At 35.6% G+C, this 26,496-nt stretch overlaps 1 protein-coding gene and 2 long non-coding RNA genes across 6 annotated transcripts; all 3 read right to left on the bottom strand.

Annotated features, from left to right (window-relative positions):
- Positions 1-3,880: 3,880 nt before the first annotated feature.
- LOC118031212 (probable disease resistance protein At4g27220) lies at positions 3,881-7,638 on the bottom strand. The gene is made up of 3 exons (XM_035035556.2): positions 7,390-7,638; positions 6,984-7,067; positions 3,881-6,742 (listed from the first exon to the last, which is right to left on the bottom strand). The coding sequence occupies exon 3, from the start codon at positions 6,734-6,736 to the stop codon at positions 3,881-3,883; it is 2,856 nt and encodes a 951-aa protein (XP_034891447.2). The 5' UTR covers positions 6,737-6,742; positions 6,984-7,067; positions 7,390-7,638.
- A 6,282-nt stretch (positions 7,639-13,920) lies between these two features.
- On the bottom strand, positions 13,921-18,240 carry LOC118031219 (uncharacterized). Of its 4 annotated transcripts, none has more exons than XR_012168860.1 (5): positions 18,136-18,240; positions 17,469-17,540; positions 16,823-16,871; positions 15,837-16,030; positions 13,921-15,802 (listed from the first exon to the last, which is right to left on the bottom strand). It is a non-coding gene; the product is annotated as an uncharacterized lncRNA (long non-coding RNA). The 4 variants fall into 4 exon arrangements; XR_004684487.2 differs by lacking the exon at positions 16,823-16,871 and having other exon boundaries at positions 13,927-14,928; positions 15,060-15,802; XR_004684486.2 differs by lacking the exon at positions 16,823-16,871 and having other exon boundaries at positions 13,926-15,802.
- A 2,653-nt stretch (positions 18,241-20,893) lies between these two features.
- LOC118031218 (uncharacterized) lies at positions 20,894-22,268 on the bottom strand. Its single transcript, XR_004684485.1, has 2 exons — positions 21,341-22,268; positions 20,894-21,208 (listed from the first exon to the last, which is right to left on the bottom strand). It is a non-coding gene; the product is annotated as an uncharacterized lncRNA (long non-coding RNA).
- Positions 22,269-26,496: the final 4,228 nt, after the last annotated feature.

Here is a 26,496-nt window from a genome sequence, read left to right on the forward strand (position 1 = left end):
TCCTTCAACAATGAAAAGTTCCATCCTCGAAGTTATGGCTAAGAATTAATAATTTGCTCTTCTTTCTTTGTTTTCTGTTCTACATATAAAACCTAAGCAATTTTATGGAGAACATTTGACCTCTTGCTAAAGCTATTTTTCTACCGCAAACTTATAGAGTGTAGTGAGGACAGATGAGAGAAACCATCAAACATTCAGTTACCTTGTAAACAGAAGCAAAAACACCCTAAAGACAAAACCAACGAGAAAACTTCAAACAGTTATCATCCATGAGGTTCTTGAATTAGGATTTGTTTTTTTTTTTTATTTTTTTATGGAAACTTTTGAAACATGAAATCTTTGGGTTGCAGCGGAACTTCAAGTTGAAAAATAAATCTGGCGGAAATCGACATGCACATTCTTGTTTCTTTCCAGAAGCCATTGAGGAACAGATCTAGTGAGCTTGTTTCCTGTCGAGTACGTCGACAAATTAAAAGGGGTTTTCCGTAGCTCTTAATTGCACTTTCAACTGAAAGCTTAAAGACAATCAAATCGTTTTCTAAGATAAAATTGATTCAAACAGAAAATCTTGTATGATTGCGCTGTAAGACAATGATGAGCCTGTGAGAAAAAGCCTATCTGGCCCTTTCCAAGGCCATCGAAGAGTAATTGGAATCCTTGAGAACAAGCCATTTCACAGAGTTTCATCTCATATCGTTTAGTGGTACACAAAACATCATGGAAACTCTCAAGAACATTTCTTAAGAAAGCAAATGATAATCATATTGACAATGATTGCTTTGAAAGGGAATCATTAGAGAGCCTCTGGATGGAACCACTTACAACCGTTTCAGTTTTTCCAGCTTCCCAACATATTCTGGGACCTATCCAAATATTAAGCAGTTCTCTCAAAACCCTGCATTTTTAAAATCGTTGTGCAAATCAAAGGTCGAGAGCATTAGCTGAAAAGGACATAAGAATAGAAGAACTCCAACTCACAATGTTTTTATGGATTCCATATTACTCAGTGGTAGGTAAGAAGACCCTCTTCCTGTTAAGTCACTGATCCTCCTTCAAGTATCATAGGGCATAAAAGCATGGTATCATAAGCATATTACATACACATAAAAACAGAATTTAGATATTCTGTTTGCTTTCTAATCACTTACTTAGTCTGGTCAAGAAAGCAATGCTAGAAGGTACAGATATTCAGATATTCTGAACCTGTGTTCATTTACTGGTGAAAGCAGGTAACTTCCCTGATAAATTATTATCATCCATCCTCCTAAAAGGTGTCAAATAAATACAAACTCAGAGAGTTTTCTGAAAGTATGATTGTTTACCATAAAATTTAGATAAAAAGATGAAGAACATACACACATATATATGAAAAACAATATTTTTTGAAGAATTGCAATAACATGATTTCCACTGAATTTGATCCATGTGCATGGTTGAATTATCAGCATAGAAGATTGAAAGATGGAAACAGTCCGGGAATGTTAAATATGAGACTTTTGGGCATCAAAATCAGCGACATTTCCTGTGGTAAGAGAGGCTGATTGCATATCTTTTGGGTCAAACCACCCCAGCCGAGGTAAATCCAAAGATGAAGACATGAAAAATGCCAGGTAATCAATGTTTTTTTGGTTTTGTTTTGTTTTTTGGTTCATAGACGTGTGCTTCAATTAAGAGACGCGCACAAAAAAGAAAAGGTGTCTGCTTACATATCTGTCAGGTTGACCAACTTGGCAAGTTCTGCAGGCAACTTTCCTGTCGATGCATTGAGGAGAAAACACTGAAGAGAGATGACATTAAGCATAATATTGAGTAATATCATTTTATGTAAGGGACAACTTAAAATGTTTACAAATGGAGAAAGAGAGATTACAATAGTGAGAAGACAGATTCTACACTTCCTAAAATCTTAGTTCCATCTTTGCTTTCTTCTTTTTAGATATTTGGCACATACTTTTTAGAGATAGAGAGGCATATACAAGCCCAGGTAGGTTAGCCATTTTGTGCATTGAGGTGGTTGTGGTTAAGTGGATTGATCTGCTCATTCACTTGCAACTACTGTGCCTACAAGCCCAGGTAGGTAGGTAGCTAGCCCATTCTATAAACTTGGCCTTTACCAAGCATGTTGATCTCTGTATTTTTCTGCTGCCAAATTGTTACTTGTACGTACATATTCATATAAAAACTAGCGCATGATCATGAAACTCTCTTACTAGTCTTCCCCACCTCGAAGAGACTAGAAGGAAGAGAAACCCTCATTTATAGCCACGGCATTCCCCTTTGAATTGATAATTACTGCATGTAATATGAGACCTCATGTTTAATCGTTCTTATCTTCTTATGATCATGAAGAAGACATGCTGCACAACCACTCGCTTTCTTGATTGGACTATAAGAAAAAAGAAGGACATAAACGTAATGGTTGAACTCCCATTGACAAAGGCAGATGGGGATCGATAAGCTCCAAAAAGAGAGAGGCTACGGGGACCAGCTTCACGTGCATTAAGCAGTAATTATGGGGAATGCACCCTATTTGCCATTGATAAAATTAATCAGAGAAAATGGGAAGATCATGGAATTTCACCTCTTTTTTACGTTTACATTTAATTAATCATCTGATGAAAGTTAATATTCTTTGATTTTAAGTTTTTCCAGGGCCTGCAAATTGCTAACTGAATAAGAGCGGATGAATGAGAAATGCTTTGTTTAGAAGTTAAGCGTGAAGAGAAAGGACAGACAAAAAGAAGCCAATTTTTTCCTCCACAAGGATCCCAATCTACCAAAATCAAGTTTCTTCTTAAAATAAAGCGTGCTCAAGTCTTTATTCCCAGAATAGGCTTATCCGATAAGGCAATTGTTTCCACATCACCCTCCAATGGTCCATGTTGTTTTGGGGTTCACAATAAATTAGTTGCCTGAAAAACTTCAATTCACTCCACTGCTGATGCCATCAATGTCGCTCTCTGCTATGAAGTATGTATTGAAAAGTATATATTTCAAGAGCTCACGTTGGAATTTTCAGCATACTTGCATTGATCCATCTAAGGAAATATACAGCTATCAAATAACTGACATGCATTTCAGTTACAGAATATATTTTCTTAAATGTATCAATTTACAAGGCATGATTCTAGGTTTGGTTGTTGCCGCAAATCACTTCCAGATTTCTTGTGAATTTGAAATTGATTCTTGCATTGTGTCACCTTCCTTACTAGTGTAAACATGGCTGGCTAGGAGGATTTGTGGTTGCATTAACAAATTATCAAGTTGTTTCTTTGGTCTAGGTGTTTAGTAAAGGAGATGCCAACTGAAATTATATTTTTAAATCGTTTTAATATGAAAGTATTAAAAATAAATTTTAAAAAATAAAAAATATATTATTTTAATATATTTTTAAATAAAAAATACTTAATTGATATCAAATATCATATCACTATTACCTCAACCATAAAATAAAATGATCAAAATTTATTAAAAAGAAAAGGCACTTTTGCTTCGGTGATATGGTATTCCCTAATTGTTATGATGGCTATGCCATTGTAGATCTTTCCTAGATCAAATGTTTATGGGCCTGGTTTTTTATTATTTTCTTATTTGGGCTCTTTCCCTGGACCAAATGGACCCGGTCTCTTTTATTAATTGCAAATAATTTATATTATTGTTAGATGGTGTTTACTTAAGTGCATTTTAATGTAGACTCACTCAATTAAAACACAATTACTTTAAATTTGTTGAGCCCATATAAGATTGAAAGAAAAAGCATCAAATAAAAAGAAGTGGATAAAATAGTGGTCATTTAATAAGATTGAAACATAGCTTAAGCTTAACCAATTAAAACAACAATGCTTACTCTTAATATAATGTTATATTAAGGGCAATGTCGTCAATCATCCACCACTCCCACCATTCTTAGAAAGGGACGAAGGACATCTTTAGCGTTAGGTTGCTCCCACTCTACTAATGACTCCCACCATTCTTTTGAATTTATATAGATATCTTCAAGAAAAGGGGGAGGAGATGGCTCGCCATTTTCAAGCAACGGAAGACATATCGGCATCCTCATCAGCTTCTCACATTTTACAATCCGAATTTCTTTGAGAGCATTGCAAATCAGTTTTACACTACAAATGCTTTTCAGTTCTGGTAATCTATCCAATCGCAGACGTTTTAACCTTGGGAGTTTGAATTCGATATTGCTGCTGCTACTTTCTTCACCTATAACCCCCTCTTCATCTGATCTTGTTCCACCTATTATCTCCTCCATCTTCTCACAACGCAGAACTACAATCAATTCTAGGTTTACGAGGCTTGGCAGCAAGACAAGAGGGAACAACTTCTTCATGCTCTTACAACCACAACAACAAAACTCTTTAAGACCAAAAAATATACCACTATAAGATGGAGATGGTGGTGGAGCAGAGCAGAACCAAGAAGATGAAACCAAGCTCTCCATGCTATTGCAATCACTAATCTTGATAGCCTCCAGTTCAGTTGCATTCTTTATTAGAGACCAAAAATCGCATAAACTTGTTGCATCATCACAATTATGAATGCTTAGGTCTTGAATGTCCTTCGAGAACATGACCTGAAAATCTCTATCTCTGTCGATACTCCAGTTAACCAAAACAATTGTTTTCCTACTGAAATCACCATAATAATGATTATAATACTTATCCAGTAGTCCTACATGAATTTGGTATGTGGTTAGTGATTTGGTTTCATCCCGAGTTTTGAGATACTCCACGTAGTCTAAGTAACCTTCAAAATGGCATACCAAAGTTTCCAACTTCCTCAAGCATCCCACTTCCTTTCCTTTAACTGTTATCGGAGCAGGCAGTCCTTTTCTATTATGTTTGGTAGTAGGATGAATCTGCTCCTCCAATATAAGCACTTGCAGGAGAGAGAGCTTAGGTAACAACCCACTAGGAAACTCCTTTTCACGACATCCATTCATTCTAAGATACCTCAGGTTGCATAGACATTCCATACCTTGAGGCATTTTTTCAAGTGCCCAAGTACCAGAGAGATCTAACCTCTTCAGTGCCTTGAGCTTTTCTAATGACGGTACATGCCTTAACATCTTACAACCAGTAAGCACTAATGCAGTGAGACTCACCAATTCAGAGACAGAATCAGGTAGTTTTGTGATCTTTGTACGAGACAGATCAAGAACCTTGAGCTCATGCAACTGCTCAAAATATGAATCTGCAATAAATTGCAACTCTGAATTTCCACATAACAATAGAGTTGAAAGACTGGGACAGCATGGTAAATGGCTGGAAGGAATTTCTTCCAAAAGGCATTCAACTTTTTCCAAAAGGCAGGCACTTTCGAGTTTATTAAGCATCGAGTGGCCTTTGTCAAATTCTGCCTTCCTACTCATGCCTTTTATCACTCCCTCATCAATCAAATAAGCTATAAAATGCTCTCTATGGATCTCGAAGTCTTCCGGGAATAATGCACAGTACAAGAAACATTGTTGCAGTGCTGACTCCTTTAAGTGCATATAACTAAATCTTAATATTTTGAATACCTTCTCATCCATGTCCTCCTGCCAAACTCTTGATTGTTTTAGTTCCTCTAAAGCATTCCTCCACTCGTGTATGTCCTCCACCCCCTTCATGGTTCCAGCCATAGCTATAATTCCCAGAGGCAAACCAGCACACTCCTTTGTGATAGATTTTGCAATTTGTTCCACTTCTGGAGAAAGTGCCATTTGATGTCCAAGTCTCTCAATAAACAAAGTCCAAGCTTCTTCCTCCAATATAGGACTTACTTTGATTTTGTGTTGGGTATCCATCTGTTGACAAACCTTTTCTGATCGTGTTGTAAGAATCAGTTTGCATCCCTTAACAGCTTGGATAGGAACTCCGACCTTGTGTAGCTCAATATCCTTCCACAGATCATCTAAAATCAAAACCCATTTCTGTTTCTTCATTAATTCTTCTGACAAATCGAAAGCTCTATACAGCTCCTCACCTTCATTAGAAAGATCTAAACCAATCCGTCTGGCGATACTGTTTTGCAATTTACTAATGCTGGTATCTTGTGAAACAGTAATCCAGTAAACATGACAAAAACTGTCTCGTCTTTTTTGAAGTTGATCATATATATGTTTCACCAATGTCGTCTTACCCACCCCGCCCATCCCATAGATGCCAATAGTTGAAACTTCATCGTGCATCAACCAAGACCAGATAGTCTTCTCATGGTCTTCGAATGCTTGACCCACCAGCTTTGTCGTTGGTACTGCGTCTCCTGGAGTCTCATTTGTGTTGCATGTAAGCCCTCCAGAAGAGCTAGCTCCTGCACCAGGCTGCACTACTCCTCCAGTCCCATTCTCTATATCATCCTCCATTAACCATCTACTGAACTCTTCCACACTTCTTCCAGGTGGGTGACCCATTCTATCCGCTGCTTGTGTCGTTCCTGCATCTCCTGCCAAATTGTCGACTTCATTATTGTTTTGTTCTTGTGGAGTGGTTGAAATGGCATTATCATTAACATTGCTTGAACTTGCTATGCTTTTATGTCTTTTGTTGGCACCATGCATAGCTTGAAAAGCTGCTTCTTGAACTTGTTTAGGAACTCTTTCACAAATTGCAACACCACGCCCTTTCTCTCCTGATAAATGCCATTTGATCCTTGAAATGGAAGTATCGTTAGGAAATTGACGCCCGCAATAAATACACTTCATCTCCTCAACATGGTGCCAAAATGGGTCAGTTGATTGAACCATTTTGCCCTATATATAAAACAGAGTCAAAATATTGAATAAAATTAATTGGAAAAGGAAAGGTTGAGACTAGAATAAATAAAAAGAAAAAACAATGAATTTGGTATGAACTCCTTAAGGCAAGGATTATAAAAACAAAGAAAGATCAATTTATTTATATTTGGAAAACATTGATGATCCTAACTCCAAAGTTACATGTCAAAAACGATAACAGCAACAAAATGAAGAAGATGAAGTATAAATACTGTACCAGGATTCAAAAGAATCTGAAGCTAATTGCTGAGTGAGTTAACGTGTGGACGCACCTCAATGTTGAAATGCCGGAAAAGCTGATCTGAAAATGTAAGCGCAAGAATTTGAGAAAGAGTAGGTAAACTAACTAGTCACCTGTCAAGCTGACAAGAGGCACTCAACAGACAAAAGAAACCTTGAGAGCAGCTGTTTTTAAGATAAGTAGTTGAAGTTGATGGCAATATGTAAGAACAAAGCTAAATATGAGTTTTGAATTCTAAAATAGATCAAGCAACACATATATAATTAAGTTCTACTTGATTGATTAATCTACAATCCTACATATTTATTCTACAACCAAATGGGAAAATCTTATTTGAAACAAAATTAGTGGTAGAAAAACAAGAAAAGAAAGTAGGATTTACCTTTCAAGCAAGAAAGATACAGATCAAGAACTCAAAACGAGATGATTCGATTCAATCAGAAAAAGGAAGCACAGATCCTAAGAAAGGTTTAGGAAATTTGGTGAGGGAAATTTGGAAGTCAATGGTATACCGAGAGAGATCTCTCTTACTGGAAGGCCAGCTATTAAAGTCATTGCAATAGAAATTGGCAGGAAGCTTCAACTTTATGTCACTTTCTGCTTGTGCTTTCTTTGTTCTCTATGCAAACTTTATGCCACTTTCTGCTTTATTTATTCACTCTAACTATTAAAATATCAATAAGAAATTTGGTGAGGGAAATTAGGAAATCAAGGGTATACTGAGATATCTCTCTCTTAGCAACTTTATCAAATAAGAAATTAGGAAATATACTGAGAGAAATCTCTCTTAGTGGAAGACTAGCTATTAAAGTCATTGCAATTAGCAATTAGCAATTAGCAAGCATCTTTATGTTTTTTTACTCTAAAGAAATAAAACATAGGTGCTTTCTTTGTCCTGTATGCAATGATTACTCCCATGGAAACCACCATGCAAACTTCATGTTCATGCCACTTTCTGCTTTATTTATTCACGCTAACTATTCAACGTGTTCACATTACACTGCTTCAAATCCTTGAGTCTACTGTTGTTAGATGCTAAAACAACAGTGTTATGTACTTTTTTTAATTAAAAAGCCAGAACAATTAATGAAGATCAATTGTTACTTCCACTGTCTCTTGAAACCACCATGCAAAGCATAGTTTTAAGACCCGGCCCGGTGGTCGACCCGGTCCAAGGCCCGGGTTCCGGGTTTTGACCGGGTCACCGGGTCTCGGCTAGGTCGCTGGGTCGGCCGGGTCAAAAAAAAAATTTAAATTTTTTTTTAAAAAATCAAAACGACATCGTTTTAGAAAAAAAAACAAAAAAAAAAATCAACGGGTTTGGGGCTGGATGTTGACCGGGTCTTGCCGGGTCCCGGGTCGACCGGGTCTGGCCGGACCAATTCCCAAACGGGTTTTGGCCTTCACCCGGACCGGTCCCATGCCCGGGTCGGCCGGGTCCCGGGTCGACCCGCCGGGCCGGTCCGGGTTTTAAAACTATGATACAAAGGGACTTTGTTTGTCCAATATGCAATTATATCCTCGAAACCACCATGCAAATTATTTTTAATTTCATGAATCACCTGCTTTATTTATTCACACTAACTATTCAACATGTTTACGTACATTATACTGTTTCAACCATTGAGTCTACTGTTAGATCGAACATATGCAATTATCATGATAGTAGTGATGATGCCGAGGAGCAATTCGGCTCGCTAATGACTTTCCTGTCACCATTTGCTTTTGGCAAAGAACTGGGATCATCAGCTTGTGTTGAATTTCATATTAAATATCTTGATCTCCTGATGTCTTAAGCAAGGTGTTCCAAGTGGTCAGGAGAGCATTGATACAGATGATTTATTTTTTCATCAATCCTGCTGCCAAGAGATTAACTTAAATTCTTTGATTTATTTAAGAAATAAAACCATTTAAAGACCAATATTATTCCTGCATATATACATCACATTTGTATAAGATCACGTACGATCTATAGGTAACAACCCGATTAAGAATCCTCCAATCTGTGTTGAACTCAGTGGAATCAGAAAGATTGAGAAGACAGAGAAGGAGAGAGCGGGAGAGAGAGAGACGGAGAGAAGAGAGGGAATCCACAGCAGTTCTCATTCATTTTTTGAAACGGTGCGCATAAGCAACGGCTAACAGCAGCTTAGTACGGTGCGTTTTGTCAAGAAATCAGTGGCAATTAAAATTTATCCCTCCATTGTTAATTCCTGAGATATGCATGCATCCCTTCATGTGTTGAAATCTGAAGGCCTTTAAGATGGATCATTATTTCTTCTCAGAAAAAAAAAGGAAAAAGGGATCATTTCTTATCCATAATTGACAGAGAAGGAAATCACTAATGAGTGTGATTTATGTGGATTCCCTTATACACGCAGCCCTGCCTCCACCAACCCATGCACCAGATAGCGACTGAACATTGCGTTTTCCCCTGTTTTTCAGACTTCTGCGCATTGTTAAATACTCTGTTTATAGCCTTTAATCAATCCAAGAAAATCAACATACTATAGAATTCATTCATGACGGATAGATCTCTGGACACTTGGCTCCAGCAATAGCAATTTCACATGCATATCAAATATTTTATAGCGAGTTTCCACACAGTAATTGTCAGTAATCCTAAATCAATCATATGGATAGCAGAACATCAGCAGATTCTTTTCCATATGCCTCCAAAACCTAGGTGTGGTATCAAGTTAGAAAGCGCAAAAGAAAAAAAAAAGAAAGAAAAAAAGAGGGAGTACCTGCATGAATGTGTTTCTAAATATAGAACTCCTCCCTTGTTCAAACGTGCAGAGGTATAGAGAGGTTTTTTCAGACCCTTGTCAGCAACAAAACTAATGCTGTGTTTTATACTGATACATTATGCAGGCATCAAAATTGAAACATTAATCATTTTACTGATAGATAAGTCAAGAAATACGAGAGTTAATGGACAACATCAGCAACAAGAAAATTGGAATGATCACGAAATAGCAATATATTTAATGACATAGAACTAATAAATTAAATGAACTGAAACATTTTTAATTTGTCTTAGAAGCATGCAGTATGTAAAAGTCCTGACCCCAATGCGTCCTTGGAATTTCCCTCGACAATCAATATCTTGTGGTCAAACAAAAAACAATCAGTTGAAGTAATGGGGAGTCCAAAGCTCAAAGTGAATATCACTAACTATACCCTCACCTCTGACCCGTGGAGCCAAGAGACATACAATTCCAAGATAATTTAAGAAAACATTAAGAAAGAAACAAACAAACAAACAAATTAAGCCTCAAGTCAATTCGGTTAGATTAAATGATAACACAAGCTATGTGTATCTCCTTGGTGCAAGTGCAAAAGCCAAACGGATCTGCAAGTTACAGTGCGCCAGAACGTCAGAGCCCTCTCTAACAAGGAAGGAGATAGTTTTATCCCGAGTCTTTGTTAAATATGGAATCTCTGTTTTATTTCTTTAGTGTATAAAAAACATAAAGTTGCTTGCAAATTGCAATGACTTTAATAGCTAGTCTTCCTCTAAGCATAATTTCTTATTGAAAAAGCTCTGTTCTGTTTTCAGTATCTTTTAGAGAATATTGAACAGAGTAATTCTAGTTGACAGGAAAGTGTTGAAGAGTTAGCGAATTCATATACAATATTTCAAATCTTCAAAGAAAAATATAATGAGAATTGATTAATTAATTTGGTAGCCTAAGTAAAGATGCTAAAGAAATTGTTAAAAAAATTGATTACTGTTGCAATTAATGTCTTCGCAAGGGCTATGCCAGCACCACCAGCCTCGTCTTCAATGTTAAAATCTTTCAGAACCAACTTTCCCAATATACACAGATTCATCACAAGTAATAATTAGCAAGCAAGTGTGGATATACAATTCCAGCGTCCCTTCTCAAGTATCATGAGAAAAAGTTTGGTTCCCAATACTATACAACGAATTGCCATCTGTGAAAATAATCTCAGCAAAGTGAAGTTTTACAGTGTAATTTCATTCACGAGGCAAAGTCCTTAGTACGTGAGAGCGAGGGGAGAAACAAGTGCTGTTGTGTATATATAGACGTCCATTGTTAGCTGATACATTGGATATAGCAGACATGTTGGCTTCAGTACAAGCATCCGCCTCACTGTCATCGTCCATGAAGTGCCTCTTGTTAGAAAAGAAGAATAGGATGCGGTATTTAATTTTAAAAAACAAATATATATAAAAAAAAACGAAGCTAAAAAATAAGAAAAAGAGTGAGATGAATAATATTTTATTAAAAGTTTTCTTAAAAAATACACCTTTCTAGCTTTTCTTTATATTTCTCTCAATTTGTGTTTTGTGCTTCTGATTATAAACTTATTTATAAATCTCAAGTCCTAAATAATTAGGAATTAAACTACTCAAAGAAAATTATAATCTAATAAGAAATCTAACATTCTATTTAATTAATGATGATTCTAATAAATTATTCTATTACAAATCTTTTTTCATCAAGAATTCCTACATTAATTAAAATTCCTCCTTTAACCAATATTAAAACTCTTACACACTCTAAATTTTATTAATCTAAATCCTAGTTGATATTGAACTTCAACGCCTCTTGTTCTTTATCATTTTGGTAAGTGGTGTCGTCACTCATTCTCCAACAAAACACCTTACAAAGAGGCGAAGGACATCACTTTGGGGGATGACTCGTCCATGTCGGGTCCCAAAAACTTTACAAAGGGATGAAGAACATCTTTAGTGTTAGGATGCTCCCACTCCACTAGTAACTCCCACCATTTTTCTGGTTTTATATACATTATTATAAAAGAAGGGGGAGGAGATGGCTGTCCATTTTCATGCAACGGAAGACAAGAATTATTTGATATAAATTCTTTTGAGTCTATCTCAAAACTTTTCAATTTAAAATTAACTGGTTCGAAATTTAGAGTATGGAGTTTACGAAGCGTGGCTGCTGTCTTCTTTTCACGATCTCGTACAAAAGATGTTATTGACTTTTACGTGGTGTATTATATAACTACCCTCGTACAAATTCCAGCATTCTCTCCCTTGTACCAAAGTAACAGTTTAGTGGGTCACTTCAACACCTCACTGCCCTTAATATAGATCGACTAATATTAAAAATACATTCTTAATCACTAAAAAAACTATATTTAATATAAATCAGTGATGAAGTTAATCCAAAAATACATTTGACCATAGGATAAAAAAGAAGATTTAATAACATAAAGATGAAACTATGGTTTATAAGTAATTAATCATCTTAAATACTTCTAACTTTTGGACCACATACTTTTCAAGAGTTTCTTAAAGGGCGAGCCGAAAATGAGAGATTCAATCTGAGTCGTTGATATAAGAACATGAGAAAAATCCAATGGTGGGTAAGTATTCCAACTCATCTGTCCATGTCCCAATCATTTCCCTCTCATACCAAAACCGACCACTTGGCGCCATTTTATAACCGTCATAACTGAGATTTCCGTCTCCTTTTATCTTCACTTTTCCTATTAAAAACCTCTTTCTACCAGTTAAAATCTCTCACCAGGATGGGTATGCTAATATGCTAGTTTTCCTATTAAAAACTTCTTATGTCACTTTCAAAAGCTATATATATATATATATATATATATATATATATATATATATATATATATATTAATGGTACCATAGAAGAAGAAGAAGAGAATATTTTTCTTGTTGCTATTAATGCGTTTGCTCCGTTGATTGAATCAAAAGTACAGATTTTTATCAATTTGCAAAAGGGGTTTGACCTTGATTTCGACAGGGTCTCGGAAAGTGATGAGTTTGGTTTGACCTTGATCTTCTTGATGATGTCTTGGCTGACGTTGTTTTTGTCAAGCTGATCCTTGTGTTGTGGTAATGATTTTCATATTTGGTCGGCAATGTATTTTTTTGTCTTAAGATAGTAAAGTTAAAAGTTTGTTAGGTGAAGATGTAGTTTTTTAAAAGTATTTTTTAATTTAAAATTTATTAAAATAATTTAAATTTTTTTTTTGTATTAATATACTAAAATGATTAAAAATCTAAAAAAATATTAATTTAATATTTTTTAAAATAAAAAAAAATTAAAAATAGGTTTAATAAAAAAACAAAAATTTTCAAAGAGTCTTGAAATTGTGGTCCAACTTATGTTTTTTTCCTAATTATAAATTTAAAAATATTTAATTAAATCTTATCTACCATAATTTTGTATGTATCTTACTAAAAATTTTGTTTTGAAATATGGGTTAAGAAAAGCTACCATTGTAGTTTTTCTTATATTTGCATTTTTTTTTTCAAAGGGCGACCAAAAAAATCCTATTACTATAAAAGTGATTGCTCAATTCTAAAATCACTGGCCATGCACTTATTTAATATATAATTAAAAGATATCAGTGTTTTGTTGTAGATTATTTACAATGTAATACACAGTATTGCTCTTTAAAGATATCAAAAGATAGAGTAAATTTATAACCAAAAAAAAGAAAGAAACCAATAATATTTTTACATTTTTGTTGTACAGTGTAAATTAAAAAAGAAGAAGAAGAAAAGGCCTACATCTGAGAGGCATACTTTTGAACCCTACCACTGGACGGTCTTGTAATATTTGTTCCTGAAAGATGCAGAAAGACATTGCAAAGATTCTCGAATTTTGCTCGCGAACCCTTTTACGGGACATCAGTTTCATATTCATGTTCCATGTAATCGCCATTGTAGGTTCTTTCTAGCAGTTCCTCCATGCGATCAACAATTTCTCATAGCCTTTTCCACTATATTCCCTTATCTACAATCTTTAGACATGGAGGAGATCATGACGGTGAATGGATTATCTTGGTTCACCTGGTTGCTTGTTCCAGGATTCATTGAATTTAGTTGCTTCATATGAACAATATTTTTTCTTGGCTCCATTGCAAAGCTCAAAATTAAGCGTTTATGTGCTAGACGTTTTGAGGATGGAACGCGTGAAGGTGAACAGCTTAGGCAATCAAGAAGCAACCAGGCCGGAAGAATAAGCATCATTCTATGTACCATCTGTGTTTTAGTCCTGTCAATGCCATTCATCCCCTTTCTCCTTGCAGCACTAACTCGTGTTCTGTATCATACAGGATTATCAGCTGCAACAAGGTTCACGAGGATTTCCTTAAAGAAGAGAGTAGTTATATGTATAAACAGAGAAATACATTGGGTCTTTTCCCTCCTCTGCAAATTTTTTCAAGTTAATGAATATGATACAACATTTACTAATTGGATTTTACTGAACTAATTCGCAGAAGATGGCCTGGTTCTCCGTACGAGTTTGTGGAATCAGAACTGCATGATCCGTTTATAGACATGCTGTAAGTTTGGCTTGGATTCTGCCAGAAATGGTTTCTTATAGCCATTTACTAATTGATACAACATTTACTAATAGTATTTTGTGTTGATCGCGGAAAACCCAGGATCAGAAAGAAGTTCCGGAACAGGAGTTCGGCCTTTGAGCATGCTCGCAACTTGAGACCTTGTAGGCCTAAGAGTTGGGGACGGATTGGTGCATAAGAGAGCGACATTTAGTATCACCATACCCTCCATTTATTATCACCATAGCCTCCTCTGAAGAATACTCTGACAAAGAATATCCTTAGCGTTTGGATGCTCCCACTCCACTACTGGCTCCCACCATTCTTCTAGATATACTGTTATTTCTTCAAGAGGAGTAGATGGTTGGCCATTTTCAAGATATATTGCCGTCCTCTTTAGCTTCTCACATGTGTCTGCTTCAATTACTTCGAGAGAATTGCAAATCAGTTTTGCATTACAAATGCTTTTCAGTTCTGGCAATTCCTTCAATACCATAAATACTAACTTTGGGAGCTTGAGTTCAGTGTTAGTGCTGGTGCTGGTGCTGCTTTCTTCACCCATGACCCCTTCTTCATCTGATCTTGTTCCACCAATTATCTCCTTCATTTTCTCACAATGAATAAATTTAATCACTTCCAGGTTTATGAGGTTTGGCAGCAAGATAAGAGGGAACAACTTCTTCATATTAGAACATCCATCACAATAGAATTGTTTAAGACCAGAAAATATACCATTGTAGGATGGCAATGGCAGTGGAGCAGAGCAGAACCAAGAGGATTAAACCAAGCTCTCCATGCTATTGCAATTCCAAATCCATAAAACCTCCAGTTCAGTTGCATACTTTATTAGAGAGGAAACATCGCATAAACTTGTTGCGTCATTACATTTATCAATGCTCAGTTGTTGAATGTCCTTTGGGAACATTACCTGAAAATCTCCATCTCTGTTTACACTCAAGTTACCTAAAACAATTGTTCTACTTCTTTTAATAAAATAATCATTATTCAGTAGTCCTACAACAATTTCGTATGTGCTTAGTGATTGGGTCATCCCGAGATTTGAGAGACTCCTCGTAATCAGAGTGACCTTCAAAATGACATTCCAAACTTTTCAATTTTCTCATGCATGCTACTTTCTTTCCTTTAACTGTTAGCGGAGCATATCTTCCATCAATTAACCCTTCCTCTAGTACAAAGACTTGCAGGTGAGAGAGTTTAGGTAACAACCCACTAGAAAACTTCTTTTCACCACATCTATTCATTCTAAGATACCTCAGGTTACGTAATTCCATGCCTTGAGGCATCTTTTCAAGTGTAGTATCAGAGAGATCTAACTTGTTCAGTGCCCTCAGCTTTTCTAATGATGGTACATGCCTTAACATATTACAACCAATGAGCAATAATGCAGTGAAACTCACCAATTCAGAGACAGAATCAGACAGATTTGTGATATTTGTATAAGACAGATCAAGAACCTTAAGCTCACACAACTGCTCAAAAATCAAGAACCTTAAGCTCACACAACTGCTCAAAAAATGAATCTGCTATAAATTGCAACTCTGAATTTTCACATAACAATAGAATTGAAAGACCGAGACACCTTGGTGAATATCTGAAAGGAATTTCTTCAATTTGGTTATGCAAAAGTAAAACTCTCATAAGATTCTCTGTCCACTCCTCTGTATCTGGCATCCTTCACCTCACTGTAAATAATGGAAGATAAAAGACATTTAATTTTTGAACTTTAAAAGAAATGCTTATGATGAATGGAAGAAATTAACTCAAATAGAGCACGTGACAAGCAGTTGTTATCCATGTACTCGTACACAAGCTTTAATTGGTTTCCTTCAACAATGAAAAGCTTCATCCTCAAACTTATGGCTAAGAATTGATAATTTGCTCTGCTTTCTTAGTTTTCTGTTCTACATATAAAACCTAAGCAATTTTATGGAGAACATTTGACCTATTGCTACAGCTATTTTTCTACCGCAAACTTATAGAGTGTAGTGAGGACAGATGAGAGAAACCATCAAACATTCAGCTACCTTGTAAACAGAATAAAAAACAACCTAAAGACAAAACCAATGAGAAACTTCAAACAGTTATCGTCTATGTGGTTCTTGAATTAGGATTTTTTTTTATGGAAACTTCTGAAACATGAAATCTTTGGGTTGCTGTCACGGCCCGAATCCCGGGTCCATGACCGGCAACGTAGGAGCGGTGTCGAAAGGACACCTCACCTGCGCTAAGCCTCAAAACGAACATATCAAAAAAACAATTTATTCAAAAATACGCAGCGGCTCATAATATTCAGAAATATCGTATTATTCAAAACTGATAAAACCGAAAGATAGTTATTAAAACAAAAATAATAATTCATAATACATTTACATTGTCAAAATCCAAACGTAATTAAAACAAGGTAACAGTGGAGCGTCTAAGACATCAAATCAAAACTAAAAGGAAAGCCTCGCGAACAAGCAAGGCATACCGACCAGAACTGAAGAAGCGGAAACACTCAACAAAGTCCCAAAAACTAAGAACCTGAAATAATATTAAAAATGAGAGGTGAGTTCAACCAACTCAGTGAGGGAATAACATTTAATATACATTTCAGATATTTCAGATATTAATAATTTATAAGATGATTTATCTTAATATACATATACATATACTTACTAAACATATTATCATAACGTAACATATTATCATAACGTAGTGGATTACATGTCAGAGATCAGATGACACCCGAAGGTGACCAGATGACACCCGAAGGTGACCAGATGACACCCGTCGGTGACCACTGTGGGATGATCAATCGCCACAGGCTGATGCCTCTCTCACCAGCTAGGTATACAGAATATTATGTGCACACAGGCTAACTATTCTCCGTTAGCATGGAGTACTGACAATTCCCATATCAAGGCATAACAGATATTCACATAATCATCAAAGAAGCGTATATCATATCAAATAGAATTTACTTTAACAGATTGCGAGTGCAAATTCAAGAATAAATGAGTACTCGGAAAATAAAGCAACATATATAAATATTCAAGAAATTTACTAGTTGTACTCATTGTATAATCAACATACATATTTATTTATATTATATGCAATATTAAAGATTATTCCACTCACCCGGAAAATATAGAACTAAAAGGAATGTCGGACGAAAGACCCGAAAATCCTATTAAGGATCGTTAGGAGAACCTACAATAAATATATGAAATATACTCAAAAGCAACTCAAAAGAACACAAATAAAAGATTACAATGCATAAAAGGAAACCAGGCTTAGTCTCCTAGGTTTAGGGACTAAAACGATAATTTTCCAAAACAGGGACCAAAATGTAATTTTACCAAAATTGGAGGACCAAACTGAAAATATTAATTATACTGGAATTTTGCCTTTAAATCATCCTCAGTTGTGTTCAGAACCTCAATTTATGCCCCAGGGACCAATCTGTAAAATTTCCAAAGTTCGGGGACTAAACTGCAATTTCCGTAAATTGAGGGACCGAACTGAATTTTTGTCATCTTCAACCTCAAACCCAGAATTTCAACAGATCACCTACTGTTATCCCCTTATTTCTAACACAATTTCACCATTTAAACAAAATCATAACTCAAAATCATTATCCTTCAATTCAATCTCTCAAAATCAACTAATTAATCAAATACCCACAATAATCAACTCCTAACCTTCAAATTAATTCATCAATTAACTCAAAATACAAACTTCAAAACTCTAAAATTAATCAAAACTGAAATTTAACATATTATACACTTCAAACCATAAATCTTACCTTTTTAAACTTATTTCCTCTACTTCTCTTCTCCTTCCCTTCCTTCTCTCCTTTCTTTTCTTCTTCTTTCTCTTTCCCTTTGTCTCCCGTAGCTCTCTTTCTCTCAAAATCAAAATCATTCTCTTTTTTTTTTTTCTTATTTATATTTATCAATTATTGGCCAATTACCACACTACCCTTCAATCATTTATACCCTCTTTTTAAGCCTCCAAGGGCTTTATTGTATTTTCCAATCTTTTTAATACAAAACATCAGAGTTGCAGCAGAACTTCAAGTTGAAAAATAAATCTGGCGGAAATCGACATGCACATTCTTGTTTCTTTCCAGAAGCCATTTGAGGAACAGATCTAGTGAGCTTGTTTCCTGTCAAGTACGTTGACAAATTAAAAGGGATTTTTCCGTAGCTCTTAATTGCACTAATTCCAACTGAAAGCTTAAAAACAATCAAATCGTTTTCTAAGATAAAATTGATTCAAACAGAAAATCTTGTATGATTGCGCTGTGAGACAATGATGAGCCTGCGAGAGAAAGCCTATCTGGCCCTTTCCAAGGCCATTGAAGAGTAATTGGAGTCCTTGAGAACAAGCCATTTCACAGAGTTTCATCTCATATTGTTTAGTGGTACACAAAACATCATGGAAACTCTCAAGAACATTTCTTAAGAAAGCAAATGATAATCATATTGACAATGATTGCTTTGAAAGGGAATCATTAGAGAGCCTCTGGATGGAACCACTTACAAACGTTTCAGTTTTTCCAGCTCCCCAACATATTCTGGGACCTATCCAAATATTAAGCAGTTCCTCAAAACCCTGCATTTTTAAAATCATTGTACAAATCAAAGGTCAACAGCATTAGCTGAAAAGAACATAAGGTTAGAAGAACTCAACTCACAATGCTTTTATGGATTCCATATTACTCAGTGGTGGGTAAGAAGACCCTCTTCCTGTTAAGTCACTGATCCTCCTTCAAGTATCATAGAGCATAAAAGTATGGTATCATAAGCATATTACATGTACATAAAAACATAATTCAGATATTCTGTTTGCTTACTAATCACTTAGTCTGGTCAAGGAAGCAATGCTAGAAGGTACAGATATTTAGATATTCTGAACCTGTGTTCATATACTGAAGAAAACAGTCATCTTCCCTGATAAATTATTATATTCACCCTCCTAAAAGGTGTCAAAGAAATACAAACTCAGAGAGTTTTCTGGAAGTATTATTGTTTACCATAAAATTTAGATAAAAAAATGAAGAACATACAAATGAAAAACAGAAGAATTGCAATAACATTATTTCCACTGAATTTGATCCACGTGCATGGTTGAATTATCAGCATAGAAGATTGAAAGATCGAAACAATCCGGGCATGTTAAATGTGAGACTTTTTGGCATCAAAATCAGCAACTTTCCTGTGGTAAGAGAGACTGATTGCATATCTGTTTTTTTTTTTTTTTTTTTATCGTTTTTTGGTTTGTAGACCTGTGATTCAATTTAGAGACGCACAAAAAAAGAAAAAGTGTCTGCTTACATATCTGTCAGGTTGACCAACCTGGCAAGTTCTGCAGGCAACTTTCCTGTCAATGCATTAATGAGAAAACACTGAAGAGAGATGACATTAAGCATAATATTGAGTAATATCAGAGAAAAGAGAGAGGCTACGGGGACCAGCTTAGGCACCGCTCTCTCAGCCCAATTATCACCATGCTTTACGCTTTAGGGTTCTAATTTGAGTTTTTTGGACTGATTACAAGTAATGCAAGGAAAAGATAATGTATTATTTTTTAGCTCATTATCAAACTTCGAAATTTTATTCATCTTGGGAATGAGTTCTATATATATAATGTCACAACCAAAAAGAGGGTCTTGGTAGTAATTGTCTAATTCATATTAACAAATCAAATATTTATATTATTTCTCATGTATATGGAAAATTATCCACTCACCTGACTTAAAAGCAAACAACACTCACAAGCTGAAACCGAAGAAAATACTACTGACGTCCTGCCGGTAGAATATCAGGATTATCTGAATACAAAGGAGACATATTCAAAAATGATTCAAAAGAACATTTAACCTATTTAATACACTTAACTAAGGGTGTATACCGTTACCCTATATGTTTTTGAATTAACTAGTCAATTTTCTCAAAAACTCAAAATCTAACGGTTTTCCCGAAATCTAATCCATAATAAAAACAACTAATAAAATTGGTAATAATTCACTAAATAACCCTTAATTATTCATCAAAATAATCTGAAAAAGCTAGTATTACAGCTAGGGACTAATCTGGAATTTTTCCATATTTTTAGGGCTAAATTGTAACTTTTGTCAAATGAAGGACCAAACTGAAATTTGTCATAAATCCATGAATATACTGAAATTCTGACCTTAATTAATCCTCAATTCTGTCCAGGATGTATCATTATACTTCAGGGACCATTCTGGAATTTTACCAAATTTTTAGGGTCAAATTGTATTTTTTGTTAAATTGAAGGACCAAATTGAAAGTGTTAAATTCTCTTATCTATACAGTAATTCTACCCATAATTCATATGTTATTCTGTTCAGAATCTCGGAATATCTCCAAGGACCAATTTGCAATTTTCCAAAGTTCGGGGACTAAACTGTAATTTTCGCAAATTGAGGGACCAAATTGAATTTGTGTCATCTTCAACCTCCATTCCAGAATTTTAACAGGAACCCACTGTTCTCCCCTGATTTCTAACTCAAATTTCACCATTTACACAATTCATAACTCAAAATCATCACAATCTTCCATAATCAACTAAATCATCAATTAAACACAACAATCAACCACGCAACACCACGCCCCCTGACTTGAGACACACAGCTTCATATAAAAAGGACTTGTAAAGCTGCTTCTTGAACGTCTTCAGGCACTTTACTACAAGTTGCAACACCACGCCACCTGACTTGAGACAAATGCCATTTGATCCTCGAAACGGAAGTAGCAGCAGCTAAATTAATTCCATACTTTATTAATCTTCTTCATCGAGTTATGCTGATGAAGCTGCACCATAGCCATTTTCCGACGTAGCTCCATATCCTGCATAACCATTTCCAAACACCTAAACTTAATTCGATATTTTATTATATTTATATAATCAAAGTATAAAACCAGTAAGCACCTGAACTTAATTCAATATTTTATTATATTAAGGGCAGACTCATATCATACCTAAAACTTTACAAAAGGACGAAGGACATCCTTCGCATTAGGATGCTCCCACTCCACTACTGACTCCCACCATTTTTTTGAACTTGGATAGATGTCTCTGAGAGAAGGGGGAGGAGATGGCTTGCCATTTTCAAGCAACGGAAGACAAATTCCCATCCTCTTCAGCTTCTCACAATTCGTTACTTGAATTAATTGGAGAGAATCGCAAATCAGTTTTGCACTGCAAATGCTTTTCAGTTCTGGTAATCTAATCAATTGCAGAGATCTTAACTTGGGGAGTTTGAGATCGGTGCTGCTTTCTACACCCATAACCCCTTCTTCATCTGATCTTGTTCCACCTATTATCTCCTCCATTTTCTCACAGTTACCAACGCTAATGCATTCCAGGTTTACGAGGCTTGGCAGCAAGACAAGAGGGAACAACTTCTTCATGCTCTTACAATCATAAAATCTAAACCCTTTAAGACCAAAAAATATTCCACTATAAGATGGAGATGGTGGTGGAGCAGAGCAGAACCAAGAAGATGAAACCAAGCTCTCCATGCTATTGCAATCACTAATGTTGATAGCCTCAGTTCAGTTGCATTCTTTATTAGAGACCAAAAATCGCATAAACTTGTTGCATGATCACAATTATCAATGCCTAGTTGTTGAATGTCCTTCAAGAACATGACCTGAAAATCTCCATCTCTGTCGATACTCCAGTTACCAAAAACAATTGTTTTCCTTCTGAAATCATCATGATAATACTTATAATACTTATCCAGTAGTCCTACACGAATACGGTATTTGGTTAGTGATTTGGTTTCATCCCGAGTTTTGAGATACTCCACGTAGTCTAAGTAACCTTCAAAATGGCATACCAAAGTTTCCAACTTCCTCAAGCATCCCACTTCCTTTCCTTTAACTGTTATCGGAGTAGGCGGTCGTTTTCCCAATCGGAAGTCGACCATGGAAACCCCTCCAACCGAAAGAGCAGGCAAACTTCACGATGACAGGGAAAACAAAAAAAAAATTGAGCGGCTCTCACCCGGGTCTTGCCGGGTTAGCCGGGTCCCGGGTTGACCCGCCGGGTCGACCGGTTCTGACCGGGCCAATTCCCAAGGGGGTTTTGGCCGACCCGGGCATGGGACCGGTCCGGGTGGAGGCCAAAACCCGCTTGGGAATTGGCCCGGTCAGACCCGGGCGACCCGGCGGGTCAACCCGGGACCCGGCTAACCCGGCAAGACCCGGGTGAGAGCCGCTCAATTTTTTTTTTGTTTTCCCTGTCATCGTGAAGTTTGCCTGCTCTTTCGGTTGGAGGGGTTTCCATGGTCGACTTCCGATTGGGAAAAAGGAGATTAAACAAAAAAAAAACAGAGACGAAACCTCATATGAATTGGAAAACGGTGCCGTTGTAGAAAAACTATTCATTGACTTCTTCCACAGAAACTGTTTCAGCAGCAAAGGCAGTGGAAACGTTTCAGCAGTAAAAGCACTAAATTGTTTCAGTTATGGGGCACTTCTCACGGCTACTATCCCTCCCCCCACGATGCATGCCGTTACCACCACATGTCATTCTCTGGCCTTATAAAAGCCAGAGAAACGCCACGAACCGGGGCAATGACGAAGAGAAAAAAAGAAACAGAGAACAGAGGGGACGACTGGAGAACCAAACGAGACAGAAACAGGGGAGGAGAATAAAAGGCCAGCGTACCCCAGCTTTGCCTTCGTCTTCAGAACACAAACACAGTAGGCAAACGAAAACAGAGAGACTAGAACGCAAAAACAAAAGACCAGGGACAGAGGACGGACGACAGAAAACCCAGAGGAGAACACAAGAAAAAAAAAAAACCAGTAGAGAGAGAGAGGAAAACCCAGGAAATAAACACACAGACAGAACAAAGAGAACAACACAAAAAGACGAACCACAAAAGGACGAACCACAAAAGAACAACACAAAAGGTAAAGAGTGATAATGATACAGCTTTTGATGAGAGGGGGACTTCGTACCGTGCGAAAAAAAGTATCCAAAGCTATCGGGGCAATAAATAAGGAAATTTTTTTTTTTTTTTTATATAGTTTTTTTGGGTTGACCCGGGTTAACCCGGGTCAACTCATCTGACCCGTGACCCGATCACTTGACCGGGTCAATGACCGGGTCGGGTTTCAAAACTATGTGTGGAATAATGAGATACATTCAACCTTAAAATAGAGGATCACTCCCTCGCAATTATCAATTGGTTGGTTGCAGCTGGCAGTATCTTCCACGAATCACTACTGTCAAATTTATCATGGCAAGGACATGAAAATGCATGACACTTCTTCAGGGATGTTTGAAATTAAAATAATGATTGTATTTTTATAAATAATATTTTAATTTTTTAAAAATTATTTTTAATATTAATATATCAAAATAATATTAAAATGTTTTTTTTTTTTTTTTTTTACATGAAGACCCCTCACCTATACTAGTTGATCGATGGTTGTTTGCGGCTTCTTCCACGAACCACTACTGTTAATTTGTCATGCCAAGGCTAAGAAAAAATCCACATATGCATTGTATGTATTAATTTAGAATAACTTTTTGCACTTTTTTTTTCGTTTTTCATAAATTTCTCACTAGAATTTTTGCTACAGAACATCTTGCAATGACCAAAGATGCATCTCCCATATACGCATATATTTTTGACACATGAAAAGTTTATAGGAAATTATCAAAAAAAAAAAATTGATCTTTGAAAAGCCAGAACTATACAATGCAGACAACTAGGAAAAGTTGCAAGTGAATATTTTAGTTAAGATTACAATAATTTAAAGATTTTTAAATTTATTAGCAAGTTATTGCGGTAAAAGATTTAATTTGGTTCATTGTCTCAACAAATAAGGTAGCATAAACAAAAACAATTTATGGGCGGAGATACTTTTCTTGTAGTCTTTCAAATTGGTGAAAATGATTTATTTTGTATTTTGCTACCTTTAAGGGTTTTTTTTTTAATCTTTGAGTTCTTTAAAAGGTTTTTTCTTTGTAACCAAATATCTTATGCAATTAAATTTTTTATATTTTTATTTATTTTATTACTAATTAATATTTGTAAAATATTATCGAATCATTTATTAACAAGTAAACAAGAAAAGGGCTTATTTCATGTCACTCACCTTATATGCAATTATATGGTATTATACACAATGATTTATACTCTATAGCACACCTCCAATGATCTTCCTTGATGCTTGATGCTCTTGAAGTGTTGAATAGTTTTATTTCACTTGTTTGATAGTGCAGTATTATTTTAATTTTAATTTTTAAATTTTTTAATATTTTAATTTTTTAAAAATTATTTTTAATATTAATATATCAAAATAATATTAAAATATGTTTTTTTGTGTTTTTGCATGAAGACGCTAGTTGATCGATGGTAGCTGGCGGCTTCAACGAACCATTACTGTTAATTTGCCATGCCAAGGCTAAGAAAATTCCACATACGCATTGTATGTATTAATTTATAATAACTTTTTGCACATTTTTTTTTTCATTTTTCATAAATTTCTCACTAGATTTTTTGCTACAGAACATCTTGCAATGGCCAAAGATGCATCTCCCATCTACGCTATAAAAACATTAATTTTTGTCAATTATCTAAAAAAAAATCTTGATTGACTACAAATTTGATTTTAATATGAGCGAGCTAAAAAAAATCTTGATTGACTACAAATTTGATATTAATATGAGCGAGCTACTTTTAATTACAACTTTACAAGAGTTTCACATGAATGCTTACGAATGAAAACTCCATAAAGGGACGGATGACATCGCATGCTCCCCTATCTTGCATTTGATGTTGTACTCTCTAAATAAATGTCTTTCAGGTAATATAATAAACACATCAGTCATTAAGTAGATATATAGCTTAAGCTTAATCCAATTAAAACAACAATGCTTACTCTTAATTTAATATTATATTAAGGGCACTATCATCATTCATCTACTCCACCACTGTCTTATATTTGACGTTGTACTCTCTAGATAAATGTCAAACCTATTAATATAATAAACACATCAGTCATTAAGTAGACACATAGCTTAAGCTTAATCCAATTAAAACAACAATGCTTACTTTTAATTTAATATTATATTAAGGGCATTGTCGTCACTTATCCTCTATACATAGATCGTACAAAGGGACGAAGGACATCCTTAGCGTTAGGATGCTCCCACTCCACTACTGACTCCCACCATTCTTTTGGACTTGCATTGATAAATTGAAGAGAAGGGGGAGGAGATGGGTGGCCATTTTCAAGCAATGGAAGACATATTGGTAACCTATTCAGCTTCTCACAATTACAAACTGCAATCACTTTGAGAGAATCCCAAATCAGTTTTGCACTACAAACGCTTTCCAGTTCTGGTAATTTAAACAATAATAGAGATCTTAATTTCGTGAGTTTGAGATCGGTGATGCTGCTGCTGCTGCTTTCTTCACCCATAACCCCTTCTTCATCTGATCTTGTTCCACTTAATATCTCCTCCATCTTCTCACAATTTTGTACTTCAATTACTTTGATAGAATCGCAAATCAGTTTTGCACTGCAAATGCTTTTCAGTTCTGGTAAACGCTTCAATGTCAGAAATCTTAACTTTGGGAGTTTGAGCTCATTGTTGCTGCTGCTTTCTTCACCCATAACCCCTTCTTTGTCTGATTTTGTTCCACCTATTATCTCCTCCATCTTCTAACATTCTGTAGCTGTAATCTCTTCTAATTTTACCAGGTTTGGCAGCAGGACAAGAGGGAACAACGTCTTCATACTACTACATCGAGAGCAAAAGAACTTCTTAAGACCAGAAAATATACCGTTGTAAGATGGAGATGGTAGTGGAGCAGAGCGGAACCAAGAAGATGAAACCAAGTTCTCCATGCTATTGCAACTAGAAATATTGATAGCCTTCAGTTCAGTTGCATTCTTTATTAGAGATAAAAAATCGCATAAACTTGTTGCATCATCATTATCATCAATACTCAGTTGTTGAATGTCCTTTGGAAACATGACCTGAAAACCTCCATCTCTGTCGATACTCAAGTTGCCCCAAAAACTTGTTTTCCTTCCGGAACCATCATACTCATAATCATAATCATAATGATAATCATAATCATCACTATAATGATACTTAGCCAGTG

This window comes from Populus alba, chromosome 19 (assembly GCF_005239225.2).
Source record: "Populus alba chromosome 19, ASM523922v2, whole genome shotgun sequence".
Lineage (NCBI taxonomy): Eukaryota > Viridiplantae > Streptophyta > Magnoliopsida > Malpighiales > Salicaceae > Populus > Populus alba.